Source organism: Nuphar pumila, chromosome 4 (genome assembly GCF_984573655.1).
Source record: "Nuphar pumila chromosome 4, dmNupPumi1.hap1.1, whole genome shotgun sequence".
NCBI lineage: Eukaryota > Viridiplantae > Streptophyta > Magnoliopsida > Nymphaeales > Nymphaeaceae > Nuphar > Nuphar pumila.
The window spans coordinates 45,763,316-45,790,403 of NC_143252.1; the positions used below are offsets into that span (position 1 = coordinate 45,763,316).

A 27,088-nucleotide genomic window follows, 5' to 3' on the forward strand; every position below is an offset into this window, starting at 1 on the left:
CCGAGAAGGATCCTACTGCCTGGGTGTGCAAACTAAGGAAATCTCTGTATGGGTTGAAACAGGCGTCCCGTTCCTGGTTTGAAAGTTTCTCTATGCAAATTCAAAGTTATGGTTTTAGAAGATGCTTTCTGGATCACTCACTCTTTGTTTTCCAAAAGGCAGACATTGTTATACTTCTTCTTATATATGTTGATGACATTGTGATCACTGGGAGTTCAAATAATCATGTGCAAGACGTGAAGCAGTTTTTAATGAAAACTTTCAAAATGAAAGATTTAGGGGAGTTGAGGTACTTTCTTGGTGTGGAAGTTGACAGACAACAAGACACATTGACACTCATGCAACAAAAATACACTCTTGACCTTCTGAAAAGAGCCGGGATGACGAATTGCAAACCAGTCAGTACTCCTAGTGTATTATATCAAAGGCTGAGCTCTGAAGATGGTCATCTTTGTGTCAACCCTATAATGTATAGAAGTCTCGTGGGAATGTTACAGTACTTGACCTTTACCAGACCTGATATAGTTTATGCTCTCAATCAGGTATCCCAGTTTATGCATGCTCCAACGGAGGGTCATATGGAAGCTATGAAGCGCATTCTACGCTATTTAAAAGGAACTATAGGAGACGGACTTGTTTATCGCAAGAACGATAATTTGCATAGAGGACATGAACTCATCACTTATACAGACGCAGATTGGGCAGGGGATCGAGATGAGAGACGATCTCTCTCTGGATATTGTGTATATATTGGACACAATTTAGTGTCCTGGAGCAGCAGAAAACAAAAGGCAGTGGCACGATCGAGTACAGAGGCTGAATACAGATTGATGGCTGCAGGCACGGCAGAATCCACATGGAATAGACACTTATTGAGTGATCTTGAGGAGACAATTATTCGATCTTTTCTTCTATGTGACAATCAAAGCGCAATAAACATTGCATGTAATCCTATCCAGCACAGTAGAACGAAGCACATTGAGATTGATCAACATTTCATACGGCAGAAAGTTGAGATGAAGGAGATAGAACCACGTCATGTTCGAACAGAAGATCAAGTGGCAGACTTGTTTACCAAGGGGTTAACAAGACGTCAATTTTGGCTATTGAAGAGCAAGTTGTACATGATCCAAAATCACGTACAACTTGAGGGAGGGTGTTAAAATATAGCTTGCGTATGGATCTGGATCCAGATCCATACGCATGGTATGTTAATGAAACACATGTTGTATTTCTCTCATTAATGGCATCTTTGTAATATCTCTGATATTATAAGGATAGTTGTATAGTTGCTTCATATATAAAATGGTTAGGGCTTGGAGGTCGAGCTATCGTGAGCCGCCCCAGCCATTGTTCTCTCTCTCTCTCTCTCTCTCTCTCTCTCTCTCTCTCTCTCTCTCTCTCTCTCTCTCTCTCTCTCTCTCTCTCTCGCGCGCGCGCGCGCGTGCCCTGTTTCCTGTAGATGTTGTACCATATATAAAATTTGATACAGAACCCCCTGCCGAGGAGCAACAGGAGACAGGGGGGCTCCGCCCCCTGCCAGGAACAACAGAAGGTGCAGGGGGCTCCGCCCCCTGCAAGGGAAACAACTGAAGGCAGGGGGGCCTAGCCCCCTGCCGGCAAACAAAAGAAGGCAGGGGGGCAAAGCCCCCTGCCGAGAAGCAACACAAAGGCAGGGGGACCCCGCCCCCTACCGAGAAACAACAGGCGAGCAGGGGGGCTCCGCCTCCTGCCGGGACAACAACATAAGGCAGGGGGCGAAGCCCCATGCCAAAAAACAAGAGCAACGACAGGGGGGCCTCGCCCCCTACCGGCAGGCACAAGGACAGGGGGACAGAGCCCCCTGTCGAGACAGAAGGAGGCAGGGGGTGGAGCCCCCTACCGACAGACTCCAAAAAAAAGGAGGCAGGGGAGGGGTTAACCCCCCCTGCCGACAAGAGGTGTCGACAGGGGCTCAACCCCCCTGTCGACCAAACCAACACAGAAGAGGAGAGGGGAGAAGAGGTTTATACCTCGGAAGACCGCAACGAGGGGAGAGAAAGGCGGTCGAAGGCGACGAATGGCAGCGACTGCAGCACCCCGGACGGAAGCAGAGGCTGACGGCGAGTCGTCGGTGCTCGGGGTCCCTGGCGCAGCCTCTAATGAAGGGGGAAGGGTCGACGATCGCGATTGCTGGCGACGGGGAAGCAGAGGGGTGAAGATGGTCGCCGACAGGAGAGTCGGCGATGCTTGAAGGCCGCTGTCGGCTGAGGCCACCGGCGACGGGGAGGTCGGCAGCAAAAGGGGGGAGAAACATTGGTCGGCGGCTGAGTCGCCGGCGTCACGCGACACAGGAGACAGCAAGGGGGAGGCGAAGAGGTGGTTGAGGTTGCCGGCTGCCGGAGGCCGCTGAGAGGATAACTGGGTCGCCGGAATTCAGAGGGGAGGCGGCCGGACGGAATCACTCGTAGGCGTCTTCGATCGCCGGCGGCAGCGTGAGGGGGGCGAAGTAGAGGAGAGAGAAGGGCCGAGGGTTTTGAACCCTCGCCCGGGACGCCTGCGTCTTTTAAAAGATGCAGGTTCTCGAGGATTCGAGAACCTGGGTCCGGGTTGAGCTCGGGTCCGGTAAGGACCCGAATCCGGGTCAGACAAAGCGGCTCAGACCCCGACACGTGTCTGACACGTGCAGGGCACGTGTCTGACACGAGCCGGACACGATTTTTTTTTTCACGGGCTTTACAGAAACAATATCAATGTGACTTTTGCGATGCATTAAAACACGAAAAGAATGAGCAATCCACGCTCGAGGCCCACACAACCTGCAATGATCTATTATTTGATCAACAATGCATCATATGCAAAAATCATGACAACATGTCATCTATGCAATGATGTTACATGCTTTCTGATACCCATTCATAAATGTCAACTTAACAATATGCATGAAACAACAATAGTCATATGCATATGCATGAGTTCACACATTCAGATTAAGTGTATGCTTCTATTCAATACACATGTTCATGTCACATGCATTCTTTCATTCATGAATCATTCCAATTAAAACATGCAAACAATCATGCCATTTTGAGCATGCAAAAACATCTCAATTTCATGTATGTACATGTACTGGCAAACATTCTTACAACAATATCTCGAACATGTGTTACACAGCAAGTCTAAGCATATGAGAAAAGTCACCCCTTTGTATGCATAAGATTAAGTCTAACATACTTAGCATATTCAGAATATTTACATGCACTAGCAGCTCAAGTAGGTACCAACGGTATGCATATGTACATGAAACCGTTTTGTAATAATACCATGCACATGCATAACATAACCAGTTTATTTTCATGAGCAAGAATCTGAAAATATTCATGCCAAACTGCATATGTTATTTCCTTTAGATTTTTTTTTTTGAAACAGCACCCAGCCTAGCACCCAGCCGACCCGGTCGGCTTGGGCTCGGATCCACCAACCCAGCTGACCCAGTCGGCTGGGCCTGGCAATGACTACCAAGGCTCAGACCGGGCCTGTGGGCACCCTGCCAAGGCCTAGCTGCCAGCCGAGCACCACTCGGCTGGGCGGCCAGCCAGCACAACAACTAAACTAAAAGTTTAGTCTAGTTTTGTTTTGTTTTAAAACTAGGCAAGCTGGGCCTGGCAGGGGGGTTGATAGGCCTGCAGCAATCCAGCCAAGTGGCTGGACTGGCCTAACAAAACCCAGTCTGGCCAGCCAAACACTCAGCAGGGCTGCCAGGCTGCCCAGCTCTAATACACCTGCAATACCAAGTATATATATATATATATATATATATATATATATATATATATATATATATATATATATATATATATCTTTTAAACCGAACGTGGTCATAAATCAATGCGCATAAATATTGTTAAAACAGCAGATCCTTGGTTTGCCTAAACATGAAAGCAATACACAGCATGAATGACATGTCACATAATAACATGAACAATTTATTAAACATGATTTGCAATGCCTAAAGGTAAATCATAAACAACCAATAGATCCACTGCATCCTACTTTTAGATCAAATTTTCGTAGTAAAAAAAAAAAGAATTGTTGTCATGTCACAACATATATATATATAGATATATAGATATATAGATATATAGATATATAGATATATAGATATATATATATATATAGATATAGATTTTTTTTTTGAAAAGCAAAGCCCGACTGGGCTTAGCCGGCTGTTAGGCCTGGCCAACCAAGCCTAGCTCGGCTGGACAGACGAATAGCCCACTGCCTCCCACCTCTACAGAAAAAAATATATATCCACTCTTGCCAAGCGAAAACATGCCTAAACAGAAATACATTTTACATGTGTATATATGAATTCCAACGAGCATGATCTACAAATCATATATATTCAAAACTTAGCATGCTTACATGACAGAAACTCATATTCAGACTTGTACCCATTCTTAACATGCTTATGTTGATTTTTATGAAGACAGACACGCATACAAGATTGATTAATCGCATGTTGACATGCATCTAATAAGATATACCATGGACCATCCATGGAAAAAGAAAATATCATAATACAAGCACATAACAAGCTATTTTTATTATGAAATAAATTTTGTTTTAACATAAAACTACGCATGTACAAAATTTTATTTGAGAAAGGATGAAAAGAATCACAAACACGTCCATGAAAGAGGATCCATGAATCCTTCTCCGTGTATTTTAGAGTAAACATATAGATTTACTCTTTAACCATGAATTTTCACCAAAATATTGCATGAAAATCCAATCGGTATTCAATATGTCACTTGATTCAAGAGAGGAAACCCGTACCTTGATTGTAAATCGAAAAGGAATAAGAAAATAACGGTAGAAAACGTGGATGGCTGAAGAAATTGATCTCCTCCTCCTCCTCCTCTCCTTCTCTCTCCTCTTTCTTTTTCTCTTTCTCTTTTCCTTTTTCTTTCCTTCTTTTTTTTTTGATGTTTAAATAGGCCAAGAGGGGGGGTGACCCCCCCCCCCCTCTTCTCCAGCCCTCTCTAGATGGGCTGGAGATGGGGAGTTTCCTCTTTTGAGGAGTCTCACACCCACTCTTTCCAAAATTTCAAAACTCCTCTTAATTTGACTTTTTCAAAGTTTTCAATTTTTTAAAGTTTTTTCTCAAACCTTCTTAAGTCTCTTTAGGTATGTATAAGGACTCTTTTAAGAAGTCCTAATCAATTATGCAAATAAAATTCGGAATTAAATAAAATTAATTAATAATTATCGAAAAGCTTCCAAAAGTTGCCATATTCACTTGGGAGACTTCTTAACACTAAATAACTTCAATTTAAAGGTTTTTAATGAATTTAAAGTTAGAAATTCGTTGGGCATGGATTTAGATCTGGATCCAAAATCCAAACCCATCTCCAAAAATCCAAATGAATTTTAGACCAGACTTAATCCAGATTAATATGGGTCTTGGATAGAGTCCAGATCATTATTAATTTGGATCAAATCCAGTCTGATCCAAATCCGGATCCAAACCGACAAACTGCACTTTTTTGGAAAAATGTGATTTTCAGGTCAACCGAAACTCGAATTCAGAAAAGTGACATATCGTTGCGCTCGGCATTCTGAGATGCATCCAACGATATATCATATGAATATAAATTCTGAATTTTGCCCAAAAATAACCTGAATTTTCCTTAAATTTAAAGGTAAAAAATAAAACTCTTTCCTACATTTTAAATAGCTCGTTTAGACCTAGTTAATGAGACCTGGGTCAAGCCCAGACTCAAAAGCATTGGTCTAATATCGAGGTTCAAATGATTTTTTTTATACTTAGTTTAAGTGCGAAAATACGCGATATTACAAGAGTACGAGATAGATTATAATGAGACATTTGCCCCGGTTGCTCAAATGACAAGTGTTTGAGCTCTCATTACCATTACATCTATTAAAAAATAGCATATTTATCAATTAGATCTTGGTGAAGAAGTTTACATGGAACCTCCTCCCGACATGAATTTAAATGAAAACGTTCTAAAATTAAAAAAGGCATTATATGGTCTTAAACAAACTCCTAAAGCTTGGTATGATAAATTCGGTAATGTACTAATTAATTTGGGTTTTGTCTCTTGCTATACTGACACTGCTCTCTTTGTCAAGAAAACAGGTGACTTTATTGTGATTTTTCTTATATATGTTGATGATATGATCATCACAAGAAATGACAAAGGAGTGAATGAAACTAAAACTATTTTAAAGAAAACTTTTGATATGTCTTGACTTGGGTTTCTTAAAATACTTTTTAGGTATTGAAATAGCCTATTCACATAGATGATACATACTCTCTCAAATAAAATTAGTTGCTAATATTTGTGCCAAGTCGGAGATCTCAGATGAAAAGAAGGTGGAGACTGCAGAAGTTGTAAATACAAAATTAAGACTTGAAGATGGTATTCTACTTGACGATCCTACTTCCTATCGTCAATTAATTGGATCTCTTACTTATCTCTCCATCACCCGACCTGATATTGCTCATGTGATTCATGCGGCAAGCTAATTTCAGCATGCCCCTACCACGGTTCACATGGCAGCAATAATGAAAATCGTGCGATATATCAAGAACATCATTTCAAAAGAGCTTTTTTTATCCACTTCATCATCATTTGATTTAACTGCTTATACTGATTGGAGGGGTAATCCTAATGATAGAATCTCAACTATTAGTTTTTGTATTTTTTTAAGACATTCGCTTATTTCTTGGAGGTGCAAGAAACAACAAAAGGTATCTCTGTCGTCCACCAAAATTGAATATCGTGTCATGGCGACTACAACTATGGATATTGTGTGACTTAGAAGTCTTCTCAGTGATATGGGAATCACCATCTCAACTCTTTGACAACAAAAGTGTGATCTACATAGCAAGCAAGCATACATTTCATGAGCGCACCAAACATATTAAGATGGATTGTCACTATGTTCGTGATAAATATTTAAGAGTAACTATCACTTTGCCCTATGTCACCTCGAAGTATCAATTGATTGACTTCTTCACTAAAGCGCTTTCTACTTGTTTTCTATTTCTTCTTAGCAAACTTTTGGTTCTTTACCCGTAAAGTTTGAGGGGGTGTTTATATATATATAGTTGTTTATTTCAAAATACCCGATAGGGGTATTTTGGTCTTTTCACATATAATATAAGTTGTTTTTTAAAACAACTTATTTTAGGTTTTATTTTACTTTTTTTTTCTCTTTTTTTCTTTTTTTCTTTTTTTCTTTTTTTCTTTTTTTCTTTTTCTCTTTTTTAGAATCATTGGGGACCCCACATATGTAGTCGTTGGGTCATTGTGGGAGCCCCAAGGTCTCCCTCCCTCTCATTCTTTGTGTATATAAAGGGAGTGCCCCCCCTCTCATTTGTATGGTGTTCTCTACCTCTCTCTCAATAATATTTTCTCTTTTTTGCCTTTTGGCATTTCCCCTTTGTGGGTTTATGTGTTTGCACTTAAAGTGATTGTGTATTCTTCTTGGTTCTTGTCCATTGTTGGACCTACAAGTGTTTTTCACTTGTTATTTGTATTTTCGCTTATTTCATTACACACAGGACAGTCTGGGTTTGGAATTATTCAGAAGCAAGAGTCAGACCCATCTTTGCTAAAAGTATTTTACACAGAAATGCAGGTCCATAACAGTAAAATTCTCTATTTTAAAATATTTTGCATGAAAAAGCTCCAGATCCTATTCGCATCTCAGGCCAGACTCAAGTTATAAACTTACAAACCAAATCTGAGACCATCAACCACTTGGATCTCGTGGGTATGACTGATTACATAATCGGGCTTAACTTAGTAGGTGCAGATCCTAATACTGTTGGATTGGCAGCAGCTCTGGTTGGTAAGAACAAGAAACTGACCAGTTGACAGACCCAGTGCAGAATAATTTTGGAATACAGCTTGGCTTCATAGGTGTCATGAATTACATTCCTCGACTAATGCAGGATGTAGAAAAGCAGAAACCCTCACTAGGATTATGGTATGATAAAATTCCTATCTTTTTGAGCCCAGAGTTTGGTTAAAGCAACAAACTTCAAACAACCTTTCTCTGGCAGGACACTCACTGGAGGAGCCTTATATTAATGTAGACCATGATACATGTTAATTTTGGCCTACTTTCAAATCAACTCACACACACACACACACACACACACACACACACACACATGGAGGAGTATAGGATCTAGGGGATGTCTTGCTTGATAGGAAAAGTTAAACCCCTTCATTCTAATTTTTACTCATTGATTTGCACATCATTGAGTCGTTAAGATGAGGTATGTCTATCTCGATCTCACGCTAAGCTGAAAATTCAGTTATATAGAGTATAGACATAGATTACTATTAATATTGATTCAAAGGGAGAAGAAGAGGGAGAAATGAGGAGAAATATCATTTGATTTGGTGATCCTCAAAAAAAAGAAATAAGCAGAGTTTTATCAATTAGCAAGAGGTGGGAAATTTATTCCCCACCACAAAATAGTGCATGTATATGTCTTCATCAACACTATTTTTCTAACTGGAAGACCTAAAGCTAACTATGGAGGCTTTGGGCTATCACATGTACTCTGCAAATTGGTTCCTGCATGTAATCAAAACTTCAACAAATTGTGCATGTAAATAACACAATGACCAAAATTTTACATCTCATATACCAAAATATTGGATTTAGAATCTCAGGAAGAGATAGAACTCTAACATATGAAAAAGGCATTACCTGCCAAAAGAGAATCCGCTGGGTAGCAGTAGCAGTTGGAACACCCTCAGGCCACATTGGGATTACAATATAAGCAGAAAATCTTTCATTTGCTTTGATCTTATTTGCAATTTTCAGTGCTATTTCCATAGGTATTAGGTTGTTAGCACCTGCATGCAATGATTAATAAAGATAAAACCAGCAATGAGCATATGAGAAAAAAATTGTCAGCAAATGACGATCTCAGACTTACAGTAGGAAGAACTCAATATTCCACTCATAAAGAATCAAATATGGGAATGGATCAAGTAACATAGACTGCTAATGTACACGGAAAGATTCATAATGAAATATACCCCAAAGAGAGAATAATACCAAAAGATTAATCAGGGGTCTCACATAGGCATGAACAGCAGTTAGAAAGCCTATATCCAGAAACAGGCAACCTATAGCATCTGAGGCACATAGAGCAAACATATCATGTGGGGTTTGTATTCTACAAACTTGAGATGCTTTTATTATGGATCACTCAGTATTTTTAGGTCAAGCAACATTGATGGAAAATAGTCCAGGTCAAAGAGGTGCGATGGTCAATTTTTGTTAAAGATACACTTTATCACTTCCGCCAACTTACATAGAACACAATTAAAGAACAGTTTAGTATGAAAAAACTAAAGCCTAGTATGGTTATTACACAATCATGACATTACAATATATGGTTTATGCCTTATAACCACACTAGTTCTTCTAGATATAATACAGCATAAACTTTATACAACATCAGCATCACCTATAAGTAGACAAATTGTCAAATCGATTAGGCTGAAACATACCTACGTCATTGTGAGAAGACCAGTTGTATGAGGACCCAATGAAGTACTGATTCTCAATATAAATGAAATGTTGTGCAGCTCGAATGGCCTCAACATACGCTGTATGTATGCTCATATCAATCATTACATTCTTTCCGCATGTCAAATTCTGTCACATATAAAGTTTATCTTAGTAGAGCTAAAATGCAACCATTAAAGTAAAAAACTTCAAATTATCAAATATCAATTTTAACCTTTCTCATAGCTGTTTTCGGATCCTTTGGAAATCCTTTGACAGAATTGGAGTCAATTGAACGGAATATCTGCAATAATTAAGGAACCTAAAAATCAAGAACATAAATGGTAGTGAAAGATGGACTAAACATGTTGCCACACCTCAGTGAAGCACATGAATAATCTGCTTCTTTTTCTAAGGAACAACAAATTTACCTGTACATGCCACGCCTCTGGGTCACTTTCTTCCAAGCATGGTGCATCTTCTATTCCAAGTATGTCAGGAATTCTTGAAAGCTTGAGTAATGAATCATCCTCAGACCTCTTAAGTTTTTCAATCCCACGACGCTTTGAAGATTTTGACTACCTCTCCTCAAAGTTGGTTAAAACATCATAAGCAGCAGGACCATCAATTTTGCAGTGCAAGTCATGCCACGGCTCTCTTGGGGAAGTCACACCTGCCTGTAAGGGGCCAAGCACAATGAAAAAATGAATGTCCCAATTGTAGATTTTATAACATATGACTTCGACATGGTTGCCTCAAAAAAGTTAAGTGGAGACATAACATTCATGATTATGTGAATACTGCTCATTAATGTGTGGATAAAGCAATAATAAATCCATTTGATTCATCCTTCCAAACTTTACAGTAAAGCCTTTTGGACAAAAGATGGCTCAAACTACTGAGATGCTTCTAGGAATTGGAAACAGGATTCAGAAATACATATAAGCAAGAAATTTTCAAATAGGAATAGCTTAGAAAGAAAATAGCAGGTTTAAGGAGCATGAACATTCCAATGGGAGATTGTTCTGGCCACTAAAAGACAATCAAAACTTACAAGGCTTCACATACCGTATTATATGAGTATCAAGAATGACCTCATTAGAGGTTCTGTTGCTCTAGGAAAAGGGAAAAGGTAGATGATCAAAATGATAACATTATGTGTCACATCGACCAGAACCAGAAGGAAAGGCCAAAAAAAGTATTAGGCTATTCACTCCATACATTAGCAATAATGAAATAGAAATAAATATATTGCAAGGGAAAAGGAAAAGCAAACAACAGAGAGGATATAATTACTGGAAAAGTTGGGTTGTGATAATCGTCTTTATGCACAGTTTGTAATGTCCTGAACAAGGAATGCTTTGGAGTATCATATCGCCCATCACATAAATCTAGCCCTCCAACAAAAGCAACAATCTTTCTCTTGCCATTACCAGCATCACAGTCCAAGATCACTGACTTTTGATGATGAGTATAGATTGCCCCAGTTTCCTGTCAACAACAAAGTCAACCACAATAAATATTTCCAGTACCAGATGCAGGTATCAGAATATCTGCTTAATGAGCTCAGCCCTGAACAGTATGACCACTGAGAAACTCAAGGGATTTGGTAAAAACCAACAAGCATTTTCCATGTCTCTTGTAAAGAATTTTACAAGCCACCATACTCCAGAGAGGGCCCGTGCCAGTTAGAAAATGTCTACCCAGCCGCTTAGACATTCACCAACCAACCTTACCAGAATTCAGCAGAGAGAGAGAGAGAGTCCTTGAGCTAAAATTTCAGACACATACTTTGTGTGTTTAGTTTTGTCCAAATTTATTATGGTTCAGACATCCCGTTATGGGCCAAGAGGTGCCATGTTGACAGTGGGCCTGTTTTGGTGTTCATGGTAAGGCAACCCACCTAGTCAAGGTGTGTGGAGCCCTCGTGGGCAGAATCTTGATGAACTAATACTAAAATTACAAAAAACACCAAACAAATAACTAGAAAATAAAATACTACCAATTTACTGATTTATAGTCTCAAACATTATGCTACTTGCCACTAGTGGGTGTGCATATATATGGAAGGAGACTCACAAGCCAAGATTTCTTCACTTTAAAATGTGATAAAACCAGCTTTATAGGCCTGGTTTCCTATGTTTTGCCAAATCATTTGCTATTGTTGGACTTGCTGAAGGGAAGAAATCTCCCAATTCAAGAGTTTAAGCCGTCCATACCAGGCAAAAACAAGAATCTTGAGAACTTAGATGAGTCAACCAATTCATCTGACTGCAAGAAGTGGCATTCCCTGGGACTTTTATTAGAAATTCGAAAAAAAATGCTCATAAGGATAGATAGGAATCTGGAGCCTGACCAAATGGTCTAACTTCTCTAAATCTTTAAATTCTTTGAACTAGTTGGAGATTCAGCTAGATTTTGCAAATTCTATCCGTTCTGACACTCCAAAATTTTAAACTAGAGATGAAGGAAAAAAAGTTGAGTTGAGAGGGAAATTATTGAAGTTCAAGCAGCCCTTAAACCATCCATTTGAACTAATGGTTATAATTCAACTTAACATGATACAATAACTAAAAGTTAAACCCAAAAAAACTAATTATGGCATAAGCCATCAGCAACTAAGCAATCAAAAAAAAGTTGTGGATTAGTTCCTACATGGGCATATTGTAATGAAGTATGCAGAAATATGATATAAGAATGCTAATGCATGCACAATGTCCAAGAATGGACAAACATAGAGGCACAAGAGATAGATAAGAGAGAAGTCAACTATGGGACAATACAACTATTAGAATATGAATGGACGTGGATCCCTTATTGGATCCATATCCATATCGTGTTTTATAATGTTGTAATTTGCCTTTCCTATAGAGGGCATTTTTGTCCTTGTAAAAATGTTGTAACCCTATTTAATATAATCAAGGTTTACCGCAGCATATAGAAAAAAGGCTGCCGATTCCCAAAAAGCACGAGTTATCTTCTCCCTCCCTTTTCATACCTTTCTCGAATTCCTCAACAACGAAACATGTCAATCGCAGCGCAGTTTGTCATGGTATCAGAGCAGAGAGCCTAAAGGCGTCATCAGACTCTTCCAGAAAGTGCGTCAAAGAGGTTTGCTTCAAACATCCAGGTTACCTACTCCCTCCTTCTACCGTCCTCTTACTGTTTCTTCTTTTCTTCCTCTAATATTCTCTTCTCTCAAACCCTTGTTTGTTTCTTTTCCTTCTTCTCTCTTAACACCTCTTTCTTCACTCTTAAGGCCTATTTTTCTTTTTGTGTTTCCCAATCTCGTTGTTATTTCTTAATTTCTGCTGTTACACTCACTATTCTTCTGGGTTGCTGTTAAATCGTTTTCTGCTGTTAAATTCATTATTTTTCTGGGTTGTTGTTAAATCGTGATATGACCCTATTTTAGCTTTCTTTCATTCACGTTTTTTTTCGTCTTCTTGGTTGTCCTTAAAATCAGAAAATCAACATATTTTGATTGTTCCTTGGACTCTGATCTGCATATTTTGTTGTGGGTATCTTTCATGGATTACGTTTCACATACGTTTCAGCATATGCTTCTTGGTTTACATCACATCAATATATTATTTGAGCATTTGGATCTGCTGACAACATCGTTAGCCTTCAATTTTGAATGTTTGGATTCTGCTGACAACATCGTTAGCCTTCAGTTTTGAATGTTTGGATTCTGCAGACAACTTCTTTGGTCTCAATCCGGTCATGGATCCTTCTTTCTCCCAATCTACTATTTCTTCTAGTTTTTTGGGTCAACTCGTTTTAGAGAAACTCAATAACAATAACTTCTTGACCTGGAAAAGACAGATAATACCCTTTATTAAAAGTCAGGACCTCTTTAGACACTTGGATGGATCTGTCCCAACCCCGTCAGAATTTGTTATGCAGGAAATTAAAGATGCAGGTGAAGCTATCTCGACCAAACTCACTCGAAATCCTGAATTTGTTTCCTGGATGAAACGTGACCAAGCTCTAGTTGCATATATTACCTCCACCTTATCCCAGGAAGTTCTTATTGCCATTTCTGATGATTGCTCTGCCAAAGAGTTGTGGGAAAGATTGGTTCATAAATACTCACAGATTTCAGAAGCCAGAATCATGTATCTTAAGCGTGAATTCCAATTACTCAAAAAGGAGACTATGACTATTATGGAATTCCTAAACAAAGCCAAGAGTATCACTGATCAGCTAGCTGTGGTGAGGTGTAAGGTATCAGATCGAGACATGGTGCAACAAACATTGAATGCATTGGGACAAGAATATCATGTGTTTGTGACCTCTTTGTTATGTCTACCTGAGCTCCTTAGCTTTGAAGATCTGCGAGCCAAGATGTTATAATATGAGGACACGTTAAAGGGTTTAACAGGTGAAGCAAGTGGACAATCTGATTCTCATGAAGTCCTTGCTACAGGCTTTGGTTTGGGGCGCAGACGAGCAGACAACTATTTTGGTGGAGGACGAGGAAGAGGGAGGGGTGGGCAAGGAGGACGAGGATTGCTCCCCACTCCCAGTGGATCACCTAATTCATTTGCAGGAAGTCAGAACAGCAAGAGTGTTCCCATTTGCTATCAGTGCAACAAACGTGGCCACATCAAAGCCAATTGTTGGCTCAATCACCAAAATCCTCAAAACCATAATAGAATACAAAGCAATAGAAATGTTGCTACATCAGGATCTGCGGGTACCTTTCGGGTTAGTGATGATGCTAAGGATCTTCTCTTGTCTGTTATAGCTAACCTGAACCTGAAACAGAATGATGATAGAATATGGTATGTTGATTCTGGGGCAGCAGCTCATGTCACTGGCAATGCAGGTAAGTTCTCTACTTTAATCCCCTATTTTGGTAAATCTACTATTGTAACTGGAGATGGGACTCACCACCCTATTTCAAACATAGGCATCGTTCTCATCCCTTTGTCTGAATCTTTATCCATTCCTTTATCTAATGTTGTTCGTGCACCAAATATCAAGAAAAACAGTGTCTCTGTTTCTAAGCTTGTTGATTCTACCAATTCATCTATTGAATTCGCTCCTACTTCTGTCTTTGTCAAGGATCTTCAAACGAAGAAGATGTTCGCTAAAGGAGAGCGACGTTGAAACATGTATATCTTCAATGAAGATCCAGACTCTACTGTTCTGAAGCCCCCCAAGTCCGATCACACCTCTAGAAGTGTTCTGAGTATATCCCAATGTAATAAGCCAGAACTTTGGCATTACCGTCTTGGTCATTATAGTCAAGTCTTTATTGAAAAACTAGTGTCCAATGGTTTTCTTCTAGAGTCTGTTTCACCCTCGTTGAAGAACAAAATGTGTTCCAGTTGTCAGGTCTGCAAAAGTCATGTACTTCCTTTTCATCAAATAAATAAAAGAGCCTCCATGCCTTTTGAGATAATATGTTTTGATGTTTGGGGCCCAGCCTCCAAACATTCCTCTTCTGGAAGTAAATATTGTGTATCCTTTATTGACAGTTTTTCTCGCTTTACCTGGATATTCTTTATGAAACACAAATCAGAGGTTTGTCTTATTTTTCATCATTTTCATGCCTACGTTAAAACTCAATTCTCTCAAAATATTCAAATTCTCCAATGTGATGGAGGTGGTGAGTATTCCTCCAAAGAATTTTTAGATTTTCTCCAAAATAATGGGATACATCGTAGAGTTTCTTGCCCGTACACTCCACAGCAAAATGGAATTGCTGAACGCAAACACAGACACATTGTGGAAAGTGCAATGAGCATGATGTATGATTCTAACGTGCCTATTAGTCTTTGGACAGAAGCTTTTCATATTGCCACTCATGTGATAAATCGCCTTCCTATGCCTATTCTTGAAAATCAGTCTCCCTATTATGTTCTCTATGGTGTATATCCTGATTATGATGAGTTACGAGTTTTTGGATGCACGTGTTATGTACATATTGATAGATCCATGAGAAAATTTTAGGACAAAGCCTCTATATGCCAATTTGTAGGTTATGCAGATGAACACAAGGGTTACAGGTGCTATAATCCTGTAAGTAAAAGAATCAGAATTTCCAAAAATATTGTTTTTGATGAAAATAGTTTTCTGGGGAATAAAGCGGATCACAATCGTGAACGTATTGACACTACTGATAATTGGTATGATCTATGGCTCAATGCTGAACTTATTTCACATGCTGCAGAACACACTAATCTGGCTTCTAAACGCATATGTGATGAGATGACTTCAGATGAGGCATCGAAAATAGAATGTCTGAGATACAAAGGAAGTATCTATACCAGGAGACTCAAAGAGCAAACAAATGCGCCTGGTGGAGAACACATAGCATTGTCCAATAACGGAGAGGCACCAAGAAGATCTGGCAGGGTAAGGCATCCTAATGAAAAGTGGGTGAGTTATGATAATTTTTCAATGGATTTTCAGGTTTTTCTATCCAAGATTGAAAAACACGAAGAACCACTTGGTTTTCGTCAAGCTATTCATTCTAACAAATGGATTGAAGCGATGAATGAGGAAATCGAGGCACTTCATGAGTGTCAAACATGGGAGATAGTTGGTCGTCCTCCCAGATAAAAATGTTGTTGGCTCAAAATGGGTTTATAAGATTAAATATAAACCGAATGGTAGCATTGAACGATACAAAGCACGTCTTGTTGCCAAAGGTTTTACTCAAGAATACGGTCAAGATTACGAGGAGACATTCAGCCCAGTGGTGAAAATGGAAACTATTCGTATTATTTTTGGCCTGGCAATTGAACATGAGTGGACCCTTAGTCAGCTTGATGTTAAAAATGCATTTCTGCATGGAGATTTAAAAGAAGAGGTTTACATGGAGCAGCCTCAAGGTTATGCAGAGGGTGATCCAAAGGAATATGTATGCAAATTAACCAGAGCATTGTATGGCTTAAAGCAAGCCTCCAGATCATGGTTTGAAAGCTTCTCCTTAGAAATTCAAAACCACGGCTTCATCCATTTCCAACTAGATCATTCTTTATTCATATACAAGGACGGTACCACAGTGGTTTTCTTACTTATATATGTTGATGATATCGTGATCACTGGTAATGCCCCTGACCACATTCAGCGAATTAAAGTGCTACTAAGTATGCGGTTCAAGATGAAAGATCTTGGAAAACTGAGATATTTTCTTGGTCTAGAGATGGACAGACATGATGGAAAAATGTCATTGTCTCAACACAAATACACTCTTGATCTTCTAGCCAAAGCAAGAATGACAGATTGCAAACCTCTGCCTAGACCCAGTGTTGTCAATCAAAAGCTCAGCATTTGTGATGGTGAGTTGTATCCTGATGCAAGCAAGTATCGCAGTAAAGTGGGCATGTTACAGTACCTCACTTTTACCAGACTAGACATCGTATATTCTGTAAATCAAGTATCTCAGTTCATGCATGAACCAAAAACTGGTCACATGGATACCGTCAAATGTATTCTTCGCTATCTAAAAGGCACGGTGGGTGATGGACTCACATATGTTCAGTCTTCATGTGGGACACCAAAACATGATATATTGGCCTACACAGATGCAGACTGGGCAGGGGACCCAGATGAAAGAAGATCTATTTCAGGATACTGTGTTTTTATTGGAAAAAATCTTGTCTCATGGAGTAACAGAAAACAGAAGGTTGTGGCAAGATCTAGCACAGAGGCTGAGTATAGATCTATGGTAGTTGTCACAGCTGAAGTGACCTGGATTAGGTATCTACTTACAGAAATGGGAGAGAATATCTCAAGTTCGAATCTTATGTGTGATAATAGAAGTGTCATACAAATTGCAATCAACCCTGTTCATCAGAGTCGAACCAAGCATATTGAGATTGACCAACATTTCATCAGACAAAGAAATTGAACCAATTTGTGTCTTTAGAAGACCAAGTCGTTGATGCGTTCACAAAAGGTCTCACAAGGAACTATTTCTGGTATCTAAAGAACAAGTTGCACATGGTTTAGTCCCATGAACAACTTGAGGGAGGGTATTAAAATATGAATGGACATGGATCCCTTATTGGATCCATATCCATATCGTGTTTTATAATGTTGTAATTTGCCTTTCCTATACAGGGCATTTTTGTCCTTGTAAAAATGTTGTAACCCTATTTAATATAATCAAGGTTTATCGAAGCATATAGAAAAAAGGTTGTCGATTCCCAGAAAGCACGAGTTATCTTTTCCCTCCCTTCTCATACCTTTCTCGAATTTCAAGCCTTAAAAAGGCTACACATATAAAAAGTAAATAGCTTTATTGAAGAGGAGCTCTTAAAGCTTAAGAATACAAAAGGGAGAACACCCCTATTTATACACAAAAAGAATGGGGAAAAAGGAGCCATTGGGGGCTCCCACATGTTGTCGTTGGGAGCCCCCAACGGTCATATTTATGACCATTGGGGGGTCCGAACGACTATATTGTGGGAACCCCAATGCATATTAAAATGCTAAATAAAAGAAAATAAAAAAAAGATAAAAATAAATTACCTATTTAAATAGTTGTTTCTAAAAATAACTATATAAAATGACCAAAATACCCCTATCGGGTATTGTGTATATATATAATATATTAATACCGCCCCTCAAACTTTACGGAGAGATGATCGAAAGTTTATTAAGAAAAATAAAATGGAGAGCAGGAAGAGCTTTAGTGAAGAAGTCCGTCAACTGATACTCTGATGTGACATATGGCAGGGTAACCATTCCTATCAGATATTCATCACGTAAATAGTGGCAGTCCATCTCTATATGTTTGGTGCGCTCATGGAAGGTGTGATTACTGACAATGTAAATTGCACTTTTGTTATCGCAGCAAAGCTTTGAAGGACCGGAGATGTCTACACCCATATCTTTAAGAAGACTCCGTAACCAAACAAGTTCCATAATGGTAATTGTTATAGCCCGGTATTCAGCTTCAGTAGAGGGGAGCGAGATTTTTTGTTGCTTCTTGCATCTCCAGTCAATCAAAGAATCTCCTAAAAAGACACAAAAACGAGTAGTTGAGATTCAATCATTAGGTTTTCTCCCCAATCAACATCAGTACAAGCAAGTAAATTTAATGAAGATGATAAGGATATAAATAGCCCTTTAGTGATGGTATTCTTAAGATATATGATGATTCTTAGCACAACACTCATGTGGACAGTTATAGGAGCATGCTGAAACTGACTAGAAGAGTGAACGACATGAGCAATATTTGGTCTGGTAATGGTCAGATAGGTGAGAGAGCCAATGAGTTGTTTGTAGGGTGTGGGATCTTCTAGAAGAGTCTCATCCTCCAGTCTTAATTTAGCATTGATCACTTCAGGAATTTTCACCTTCGTATCATCTGAAATTTCAGATTTAGTACATATATCTGTAACAAGTTTCATTTGAGAAAATATATATCCGTAGGGAGAGTATGCAACTTCAATTCCTAAAAAATATCTTAAGAATCCTAAGTCAGACATATCAAAATTAACTTTTAACATATTTTTAACATTACGAACACCAATTTGATCATTCCCTATTATAATCATATCATCTACATAGAGTAGAAGAATAGCAATACTAGTTCCTGCATTTTTCACAAAGAGAGCAGTGTCACTATAACATGAACGAAAGCCCAGACTAGTTATGACATCACTAAATCTATCATACTAAGCCTTGGGAGCCTGCTTAAGACCATATAATGCTTTTAAAAGTTTAAGAGTTTTTCTCTGTTCAATGTTAAATCCTGACGGAGGATTCATATCGACTTCTGTGAAAGTATCTTCAACAAGATGCTACAATCAATAGAACAATATCCTTGAAAATAAATACGTGCACATACGCACAATAAGAACACTTGAAACACTTGTGCAAAAAAGCACAAAACACGAACTCACAAATGTGCAAATGCACTCATAAGATTTATAAACAAAAGGCTGGGCAATAGTCCCAAAACCCTTGAGAGAATACAAGAAATAGTGCCCATATTTATAGGGCATTGGGAGGCCTTGGAAGGGGCTCCACATAGTTGTTGGAGCCCCTCCAACGGTCACAAATGTGATCGTTGGAGGGGTCCAACGACTAGTGGGTTGGGCCCCTCCCAAGGCAAGTACACTATCACTTTATTAAAAGAAAAAGAAATTAAGAAAAAAGGAAAATAAAAATACAAACATATTCACGAAAAAGAATATGTATAAAATGCCTAAACTACCCCTAAGACTATATATATATATATATATATATATATATATTTTATAGGCTTGCAAAGATGAGAGATAGGAAATCGAGGGATCTGGGTATGGTTAGATGTATCAAAGATGAAACGCAAAGGGTTTTAGTCAAAGATGAGGAGATTAAGGAGAGATGGAAAGATTATTTTGATAAGCAATTTAATGAAAGTCATGCTCAGGATCTTGGAGACTTTTCAATTCCTTTTCATGAGATGAATTGTGACTTCATCCGCAAGATTCAAAAGAAAGAAATTGCAAAGGCGTTGAAGAAAATGAAATCAAGAAGGGCAGTTGACCCAAATGGTATACCTATCGAGGCTTGGAAATGCTTGGGAGAGAAAGGTTTAGAATGGTTGACAAATCTTTTTAACAAGATTTGGCGGACAAATAAGATGCCTAATGAGTGGAGGAAGAGTACTTTGGTGCCTCTATATAAGAATAAGGGTGATATACAAGGTTGCACAAACTATCGTGGTATAAAACTCATGAATCATACTATGAAACTTTGGGAGAGGGTGATTGAGTCTAGGTTGAGGAAGATTGTCATGATATCGGAGAATCAATTTGGTTTTATGCCTGGAAGATCAACTATGGAAGCTATACATCTTCTTAGACAACTTATTGAGAGAAATAGAGAAAGGAACAAAGATTTGCATATGGTTTTTATTGATTTGGAGAAGGCATACGATAGAGTACCTAGGGACGTTCTCTGGTAGACAATGATGAAGAAAGGTGTTTCTCTCAAGTACATTAGTATAATTAAGGATATGTATGAAGGAGTAGTAACCAATGTCCGCACTTGTGGAGGGGTGACAACCAATTTTCCTATAACGGTGGGGTTACATCAAAGATCTGCTTTAAGCCCTTTCCTATTTGCTATAGTGATGGATGAGCTTACGAGATCAATTCAAGAAAATGTGTCGTGGTGTAAGTTGTTTGCTGATGATATTGTTTTGATTGATGAGTCTAGAGTTGGGGTTAATGCTAAGTTAGAATTATGGAGACAGACATTGGAAGCAAGAGGTTTTAAGTTGAGTAAGAGTAAGACAGAATACATGGAATGTCGATTTAGTAAGCAACGAAGTAGTGATGGGAGTGTAGTGAAGCTTGGTGAGCACGAAATACCGGTGGATGATTCTTTCAAATATTTGGGATCTATCATTCAAAAGTATGGAGAAATTGATGGAGATGTAAATCATAGGATAAAGGTTGGGTGGATAAAATGGAAGAGTGCAACTGGAGTGTTGTGCGATCGTAGAATGCCATTGCGGTTGAAGGGAAAGTTTTATAGGACGACTATTAGGCCCGCTTTACTATATAGTACGGAATGTTGGGCTGCCAAGAGACATCATATTCAAAAAATGAGTGTAGCTGAGATGCGTATGCTGAGATGGATGTGTGGAAATACAATAAAAGATAAGATTCGGAACGAGGAGATACGTAAGAAGGTAGGCGTTGCACCCATTGAAAATAAGATGAGAGAAAATCGTTTACGGTGGTTTGGACATATTCGACGAAGGCCTAATGATGCTCCAGTTAGAAGGATGGAGAAATGGGAAAATATATTAGTTAAAAGAGGTCGGGGTAGGCCTAGGAAGACATGGATGGAGGTGATAAGAAAGGATATGAATGCTTTGAACCTCACCGAGGACATGGCATTGGATAGAAATGAATGGAGGAGAAGGATTCATGTGGAAGACCCATAATGATTTTCTTTGTTGGTTCATATCGCCGACCCCAATTATTTTGGGATGAAGGCATAGTTGTTGTTGTTGTTGTTGTAATATATGTATATGTATTACCTTATATATATAAAATATATATACTAAATTACAAGTTAGATTTACATAATTTAACAACTTCTTCATTTAGGTTTCCATTAAGGAGGGCATTTTTAACATCCAATTGATATATATGTTGTTTTTTAGTTGATGCCACAACTATTAGGATCCTAACACTAGTCATTCTAGCCACGGGTACAAAGGTTTCCTCATAGTCAATATTATATTCTTGTGAGTATCCTTTAGCTACTAATTTTGCTTTATATCGTTCTAAAGCTTCACCACTTTTAGTTTTAACCAGTGTTCTGAAAAGCGTTGAGGCGTAGCGAGGCGCTCCACTAAAAATCAAGGCGAGGCATAAAGCGTAGGCCTCAAAAAAAATTGAAAAATTATAAAAAATATCTAAAAATACAAATAAATAAAGAAATGCTTTACTGATGGAATAACAACTAATAAGAAATAGAAAATCTCAAATAAGTACTAAAAAATATGAGATTAACATATAAAAATAACTAAACACAGATGACATAACTGAAAAATATATGAGATTAACCAACAAAAGTTAAAATATACTAAGAAACTTATTACATAACTGAAATAACTGAAAAATATATGAGATTAACCTACAAAAGTTAAAATATATGAGATTATTCTAAAAAATATGATATTAACATATAAAAGAAAGTTACTTTTATATGTTACTTTAAGTAACATATAAAAACTGATTAGATAACTAGAAAATATATGAGATTAACCAACAAAAGTTAAAATATACTAAGAAATTGATTACATAATTGAAATAACTGAAAAATATATAAGATTAACCTACAAAAGTTAAAATATATGAGATTATTCTAAAAAATATGAGATTAACATATAAAAGTTAGTTACTTTTATATGTTACTTTAAGTAGCATATAAAAGCTAATTACATAACTGGAAAATATATGAGATTAACCAACAAAAGTTAAAATATACTAAGAAACTTATTACATAACTGAAATAACTGGAAAATATATGAGATTAACCTACAAAATTTTGTTGATTATGTCTTAGAAATCTTAAAAAATAATAAATAAATAATATTTTTTTATGCCTCAGGCTTGCACCAGAGGGTCACGCCTCAAGGCGAGGCATGCCTTTTGCGCCTCAAGGCGCATTTTTGATAACACTGGTTTTAACTTTAAAAACCCACCGGCATCCAATAGGTTTCTTGTTTGGAGGAAGTTTAACTATTTCCCAAGTGTTAGTTTTCTTAAGAGCATCTAGTTCTATATTCATGGCTTCAATCCAATATGGTATATTTTTTGCTTGATTATAATATGCAGGCTCGTAATAGAAGTGTAAAGTTATTAAGCAAGCCCTATAATTAGGTGTTAGTGTTTCATATGACATAAACCTATTTGGTGGAATGGATTCTCTAGTAGATCGTCTAAGAGAGGTTTCTTCTAGAGACTCATTGTTTTGAGAGAATTTTTCTAAGAAACTAATAGGTTTATTTTGCTCATGCCGAGTATAAACTTGAAGGTTTTTATCAATGATATCATCACTACTTGGTGATGTTTCAATATTAGAGTTTTCATCATTTGTATTATCTATTATTTAAAAACGATTCAATGAATCATCGCTAGTATGCATATCTTTCGTTGAAAAAAGAGATTTTCAAAACCATTTTCATCTTCTAAGAAGGTCACATCTTTGAAAACATAAAGTTTGTTATTTTTTAAATCAAAGCATCTATATCCTTTTTTATTTCCACAGTATCCAACGAAAACACATTCAATCACTTTTGGAGATAACTTGTCTCTTTTATGTAAAAGTACAAAGCATTTGCAACCGAAAATATGTAAACGATTGAAGTCAAGTGCCATGTTGAGGAGTTTTTCATAAGGAGAGATATTTTTCAAATTGGATGAAGGCATACGATTTATTAAATAAGTGAAAGTTAAAACGACTTCGGCCAAAAAAAATTTAGGGATATTTTTAAAAATAAATAGTGTTCTAGGGGTTTCTATAATATGCCTATGTTTTCTATCCGCTAGCCTGTTTTGTTGAGGTGTTTTAGGACACGATCTTTGATGACAAATTCCATTTTTCTTTAGATAATTTTGAAAATCATTGGATAGATATTCTCCACCCAAATCGGATCTAAGAATATATATTACTTTGAAATTAATTTTTAATTTTATGCAAAATTCTTTAAAAAAGAAGAAAACTTTTGATTTAAGATTACGAAAATAGATCCATACATAACTAGTAAAGTCATCGATGAATGTTACATAATATGAATAACCACCCTTAGACATAACCGGAGATGGACCCATACATCTGAGTGCACAAATTCAAAAGGACTTGTTGAAATAAATGTTCTAGTTGGAAATGGAATAGACTTTATTTTTCCAAAAATACAATCTTGTAATTGATATCTTTTTCTTTACAAAATTTGTTCTCAAAAGAAAAAAAATACGTTTTTGAGTAGCTTGGATGTCCAAGTCTTTTATGTCAAGTTTCAATACTCTTGTCTTGGAGATAAGTACAAAATGAGTTTGAAGGAAGAGTCAAATGATCTATAAAATAGAGGTCTCCCTTCCTATCACCTTGCCCAATCCGCTTCCTGGACTGGAGATCCTACACAAAGCAACAATTAAATGAGAAAAATATTTTACATTCATGGTCGGCAATTTGAAAAATTGAAAAAAAAAGGTTAGGTTTAATTTTGGAACAACTCTAACTTTTAGAACAAAAAAAAATTGAGAATTTTTGGGATCTAGTGTTCCTATACTCTTTATTTCAAAAAAAAGTTCCATAGACCGTAGAAACACAAGATATTTTTTAATTGGTGCATACATCGGTTAAAGCATTTTTATGGGGAGTCATATGAAAAGACGCTCCGAAATCTAAAATTCAAAAATACGTACTGGGTGATGATGTGAAGGCAATGGCAACACCCGATGTAGAGGAGGTAGCTTTGAGAATTTGTTGAAGAGCCATGAAAATTTGTCCAAGTATTTCTTTAAGATCTTCATTCTTACCTTCATCTTCCTTTTTGGTAGTTGATTCTTCAACAGAAGCAACCTTAGGCTTTAATATGATCCGGCTCATAACAATTATGACAAACAATCATCTTTCTACCTCCACCATTGTTATTATTATTGGTATAGTTACCTTGCCTCCCAAAGTGTGGGGATTTATATGTTTTAACATTGTTGCCGGGTTTAGACACGGCTAAGACCTTATCAACACTCTTACTCATGCCAAGCCGAGTTTCTTCTTGAGTAATTTCGACAATAGCATTTTTCAAAGGAGGAAGAGTGGATCTATGTAGAAGGGAGAATTTTACTTGCTCAAATTCAGAATGAAGCCCAAATAGAAATTGAACCAATCTTTCTTGTTCCATTTGTTTTTGCCTAAGTTTCACATCCTCAATGGCTACCCACTTATCCTCCAAAAGTGTTAATTCATCCCATAGAGGATTTAAAGCACTATAATAATCTTGAATGTTCAAATCACCTTGTTTGGTAGTTCTTACCTTTTCTTGCAACAAATAAGCTCTTGCAAGATCTTTTTAGGTATACATACCTTTCATAAAGAACCAAGCACATTTGGCTGTACGAAATTTAGCTATATTAGCACATGCCTTGAGTTCTACATTATTCATGAACCATACAAGAATTTTTGCATGATTGCTTTCCCAATCTTCCACATTTTTTTGATGTTCTTCAATAGCCTTGAGGTGAGCATCTCCCTCAAGAGCTTTTTCTTGATCTCCTTTTATCTTGGTGAGCTTTAGTTGAGGTTCCGGAATATAACCCATTACATGACCTAAAAAAAAAATTTCTTTGAGATTATTCTTCATTGTGAATGCCCACATCATGTAATTCTTGCCATTGAGTTTAAAGGAGAAATCAATCTTTGATTACATTGCACGGATAGGATATGAGAGGGAAGAGAGAGAGCGTTGTCACGACTTCAACTCCAAGAACTGTATGGCTCTGATACCATGTAATGAAGTATGCGAAAATGTGGTATAAGAATATGAATGCATTCACAATGTCCAATAATGGATAAACACAAAGGCACAAGAGATAGATAAGAGAGAAGTCCACTATGGGACAATACAACAAGCCTTAAAAAGGCTACACAAATAAAAAGTAAACAGCTTTATTAAAGAGGAGCTTTTAAAGCTTAAGAATATAAAGGGGAGAACACCCCTATTCATACACAAAAAGAATGGGAAAAAGGGAGCCATTGTGGGCTCCCACATGCTGTCATTGGGAGCCCCCAACGGTCATAATTATGACCGTTGGGGGTCCCAACGACTATATTGTAGGACCCCAATGCATATTAAAATGCTAATAAAAACCTATTTAAATAGTTGTTTCTAGAAACAACTATGTAAAATGACCAAAATACCCCTATCGGATATTGTATATATATATATAGGTTTATACATATATTTTAACACATATATGGTCTGAGCATGTGACTAAAAGTCCAATGATAGCTGAATGCCCCATGAATGGTGTTGTGTGCATCATACTTTGGGCACCAAGGACCCTTCTCTAAGATGGGCATCAGAGCAATGTGATGTTGTTCACATGAATTGCAGCATACCCTGGTTGGATGAAATTAGTAGCTACAAATAGAATCTTATCTGCTTCAAAGTGAAAAAGAGTGAAGAACCTTGTCCACTTCACACTGAAAAGCAATGTACTAACTGTAATGAAGCGCCAAACGAGAGAGGTGAGATCTCCAAGAGCAAGCACGGAAGCACGCACATACACAAGAGGCCACTAATGGGCAAAATTACAATAAACCACAAAAGTGGTCAAACCAGAGTTACCAATCGAGGAAGCGAGAGCGGGAAGCGATACGGGAAGCGGGAGCGGGAAGCGAGGCACTTTCAAAATTTTAGGAAGCGGGAAGCGTGGGACTACTTATACCATGCAATTGTTAAAATACATGTAATTCATATATATATATATATATATATATATATATATATATATATATATATATATAATTTTTATATATATATATATGTAATTGTCTAAAATACCCGAGTCATTTCACAAGTACCCAATAGGGGTACTTGTTTTTCTTCTTTTATTTTCCTCTTTATTTTTTGTAAATTATATTTTTAATTTTTATGTTTTTTGCTCACACAAAAGGGGCCCCACCATGTAGTCGATGGGGCCCCCAACGGTCACATTTGTGACCGTTGGGGGCTCCCAACGACTACATGGGGAGCCCCTAGGTGGCTCTCCTTTTAAGGCCTCTTGGCCATCCCCCCTCTCCTTCTCTTGTGTATAAATAGGGGTGAACCCCTCTTGTATTTTTCACTTAAGAGAGCTCTCTCTCTCTTTTCAATAAGAGACTTTTATATTTTTATGTTGTGTTGTCTCTTGTGGGTTTGGGTGTTAGCCCTTTTGTTTGTTCCTTAGTGGATGTTGTAAGTGCTTAATGCACTCTGCTTTTCCACATATTTCATTACATGGTATCAGAGCCTTGTTTATGCTCTTCTTCTTAATATAGGTAGTCGTATAGCTATATTTTT

At 37.6% G+C, this 27,088-nt stretch overlaps 1 protein-coding gene across 1 annotated transcript in view; it reads right to left on the reverse strand.

The window, feature by feature from the left end:
- LOC149840153 (phospholipase D gamma 1-like) overlaps window positions 1–27,088 on the reverse strand; it is an 83,049-nt gene that overhangs the window by 41,230 nt on the left and 14,731 nt on the right. The window contains 5 exon segments of the mRNA XM_090003058.1: window positions 8,737–8,885; window positions 9,549–9,696; window positions 9,782–9,850; window positions 9,978–10,223; window positions 10,843–11,037. Of these exon segments, the coding sequence (XP_089859184.1) occupies window positions 8,737–8,885; window positions 9,549–9,696; window positions 9,782–9,850; window positions 9,978–10,223; window positions 10,843–11,037 (807 nt within the window).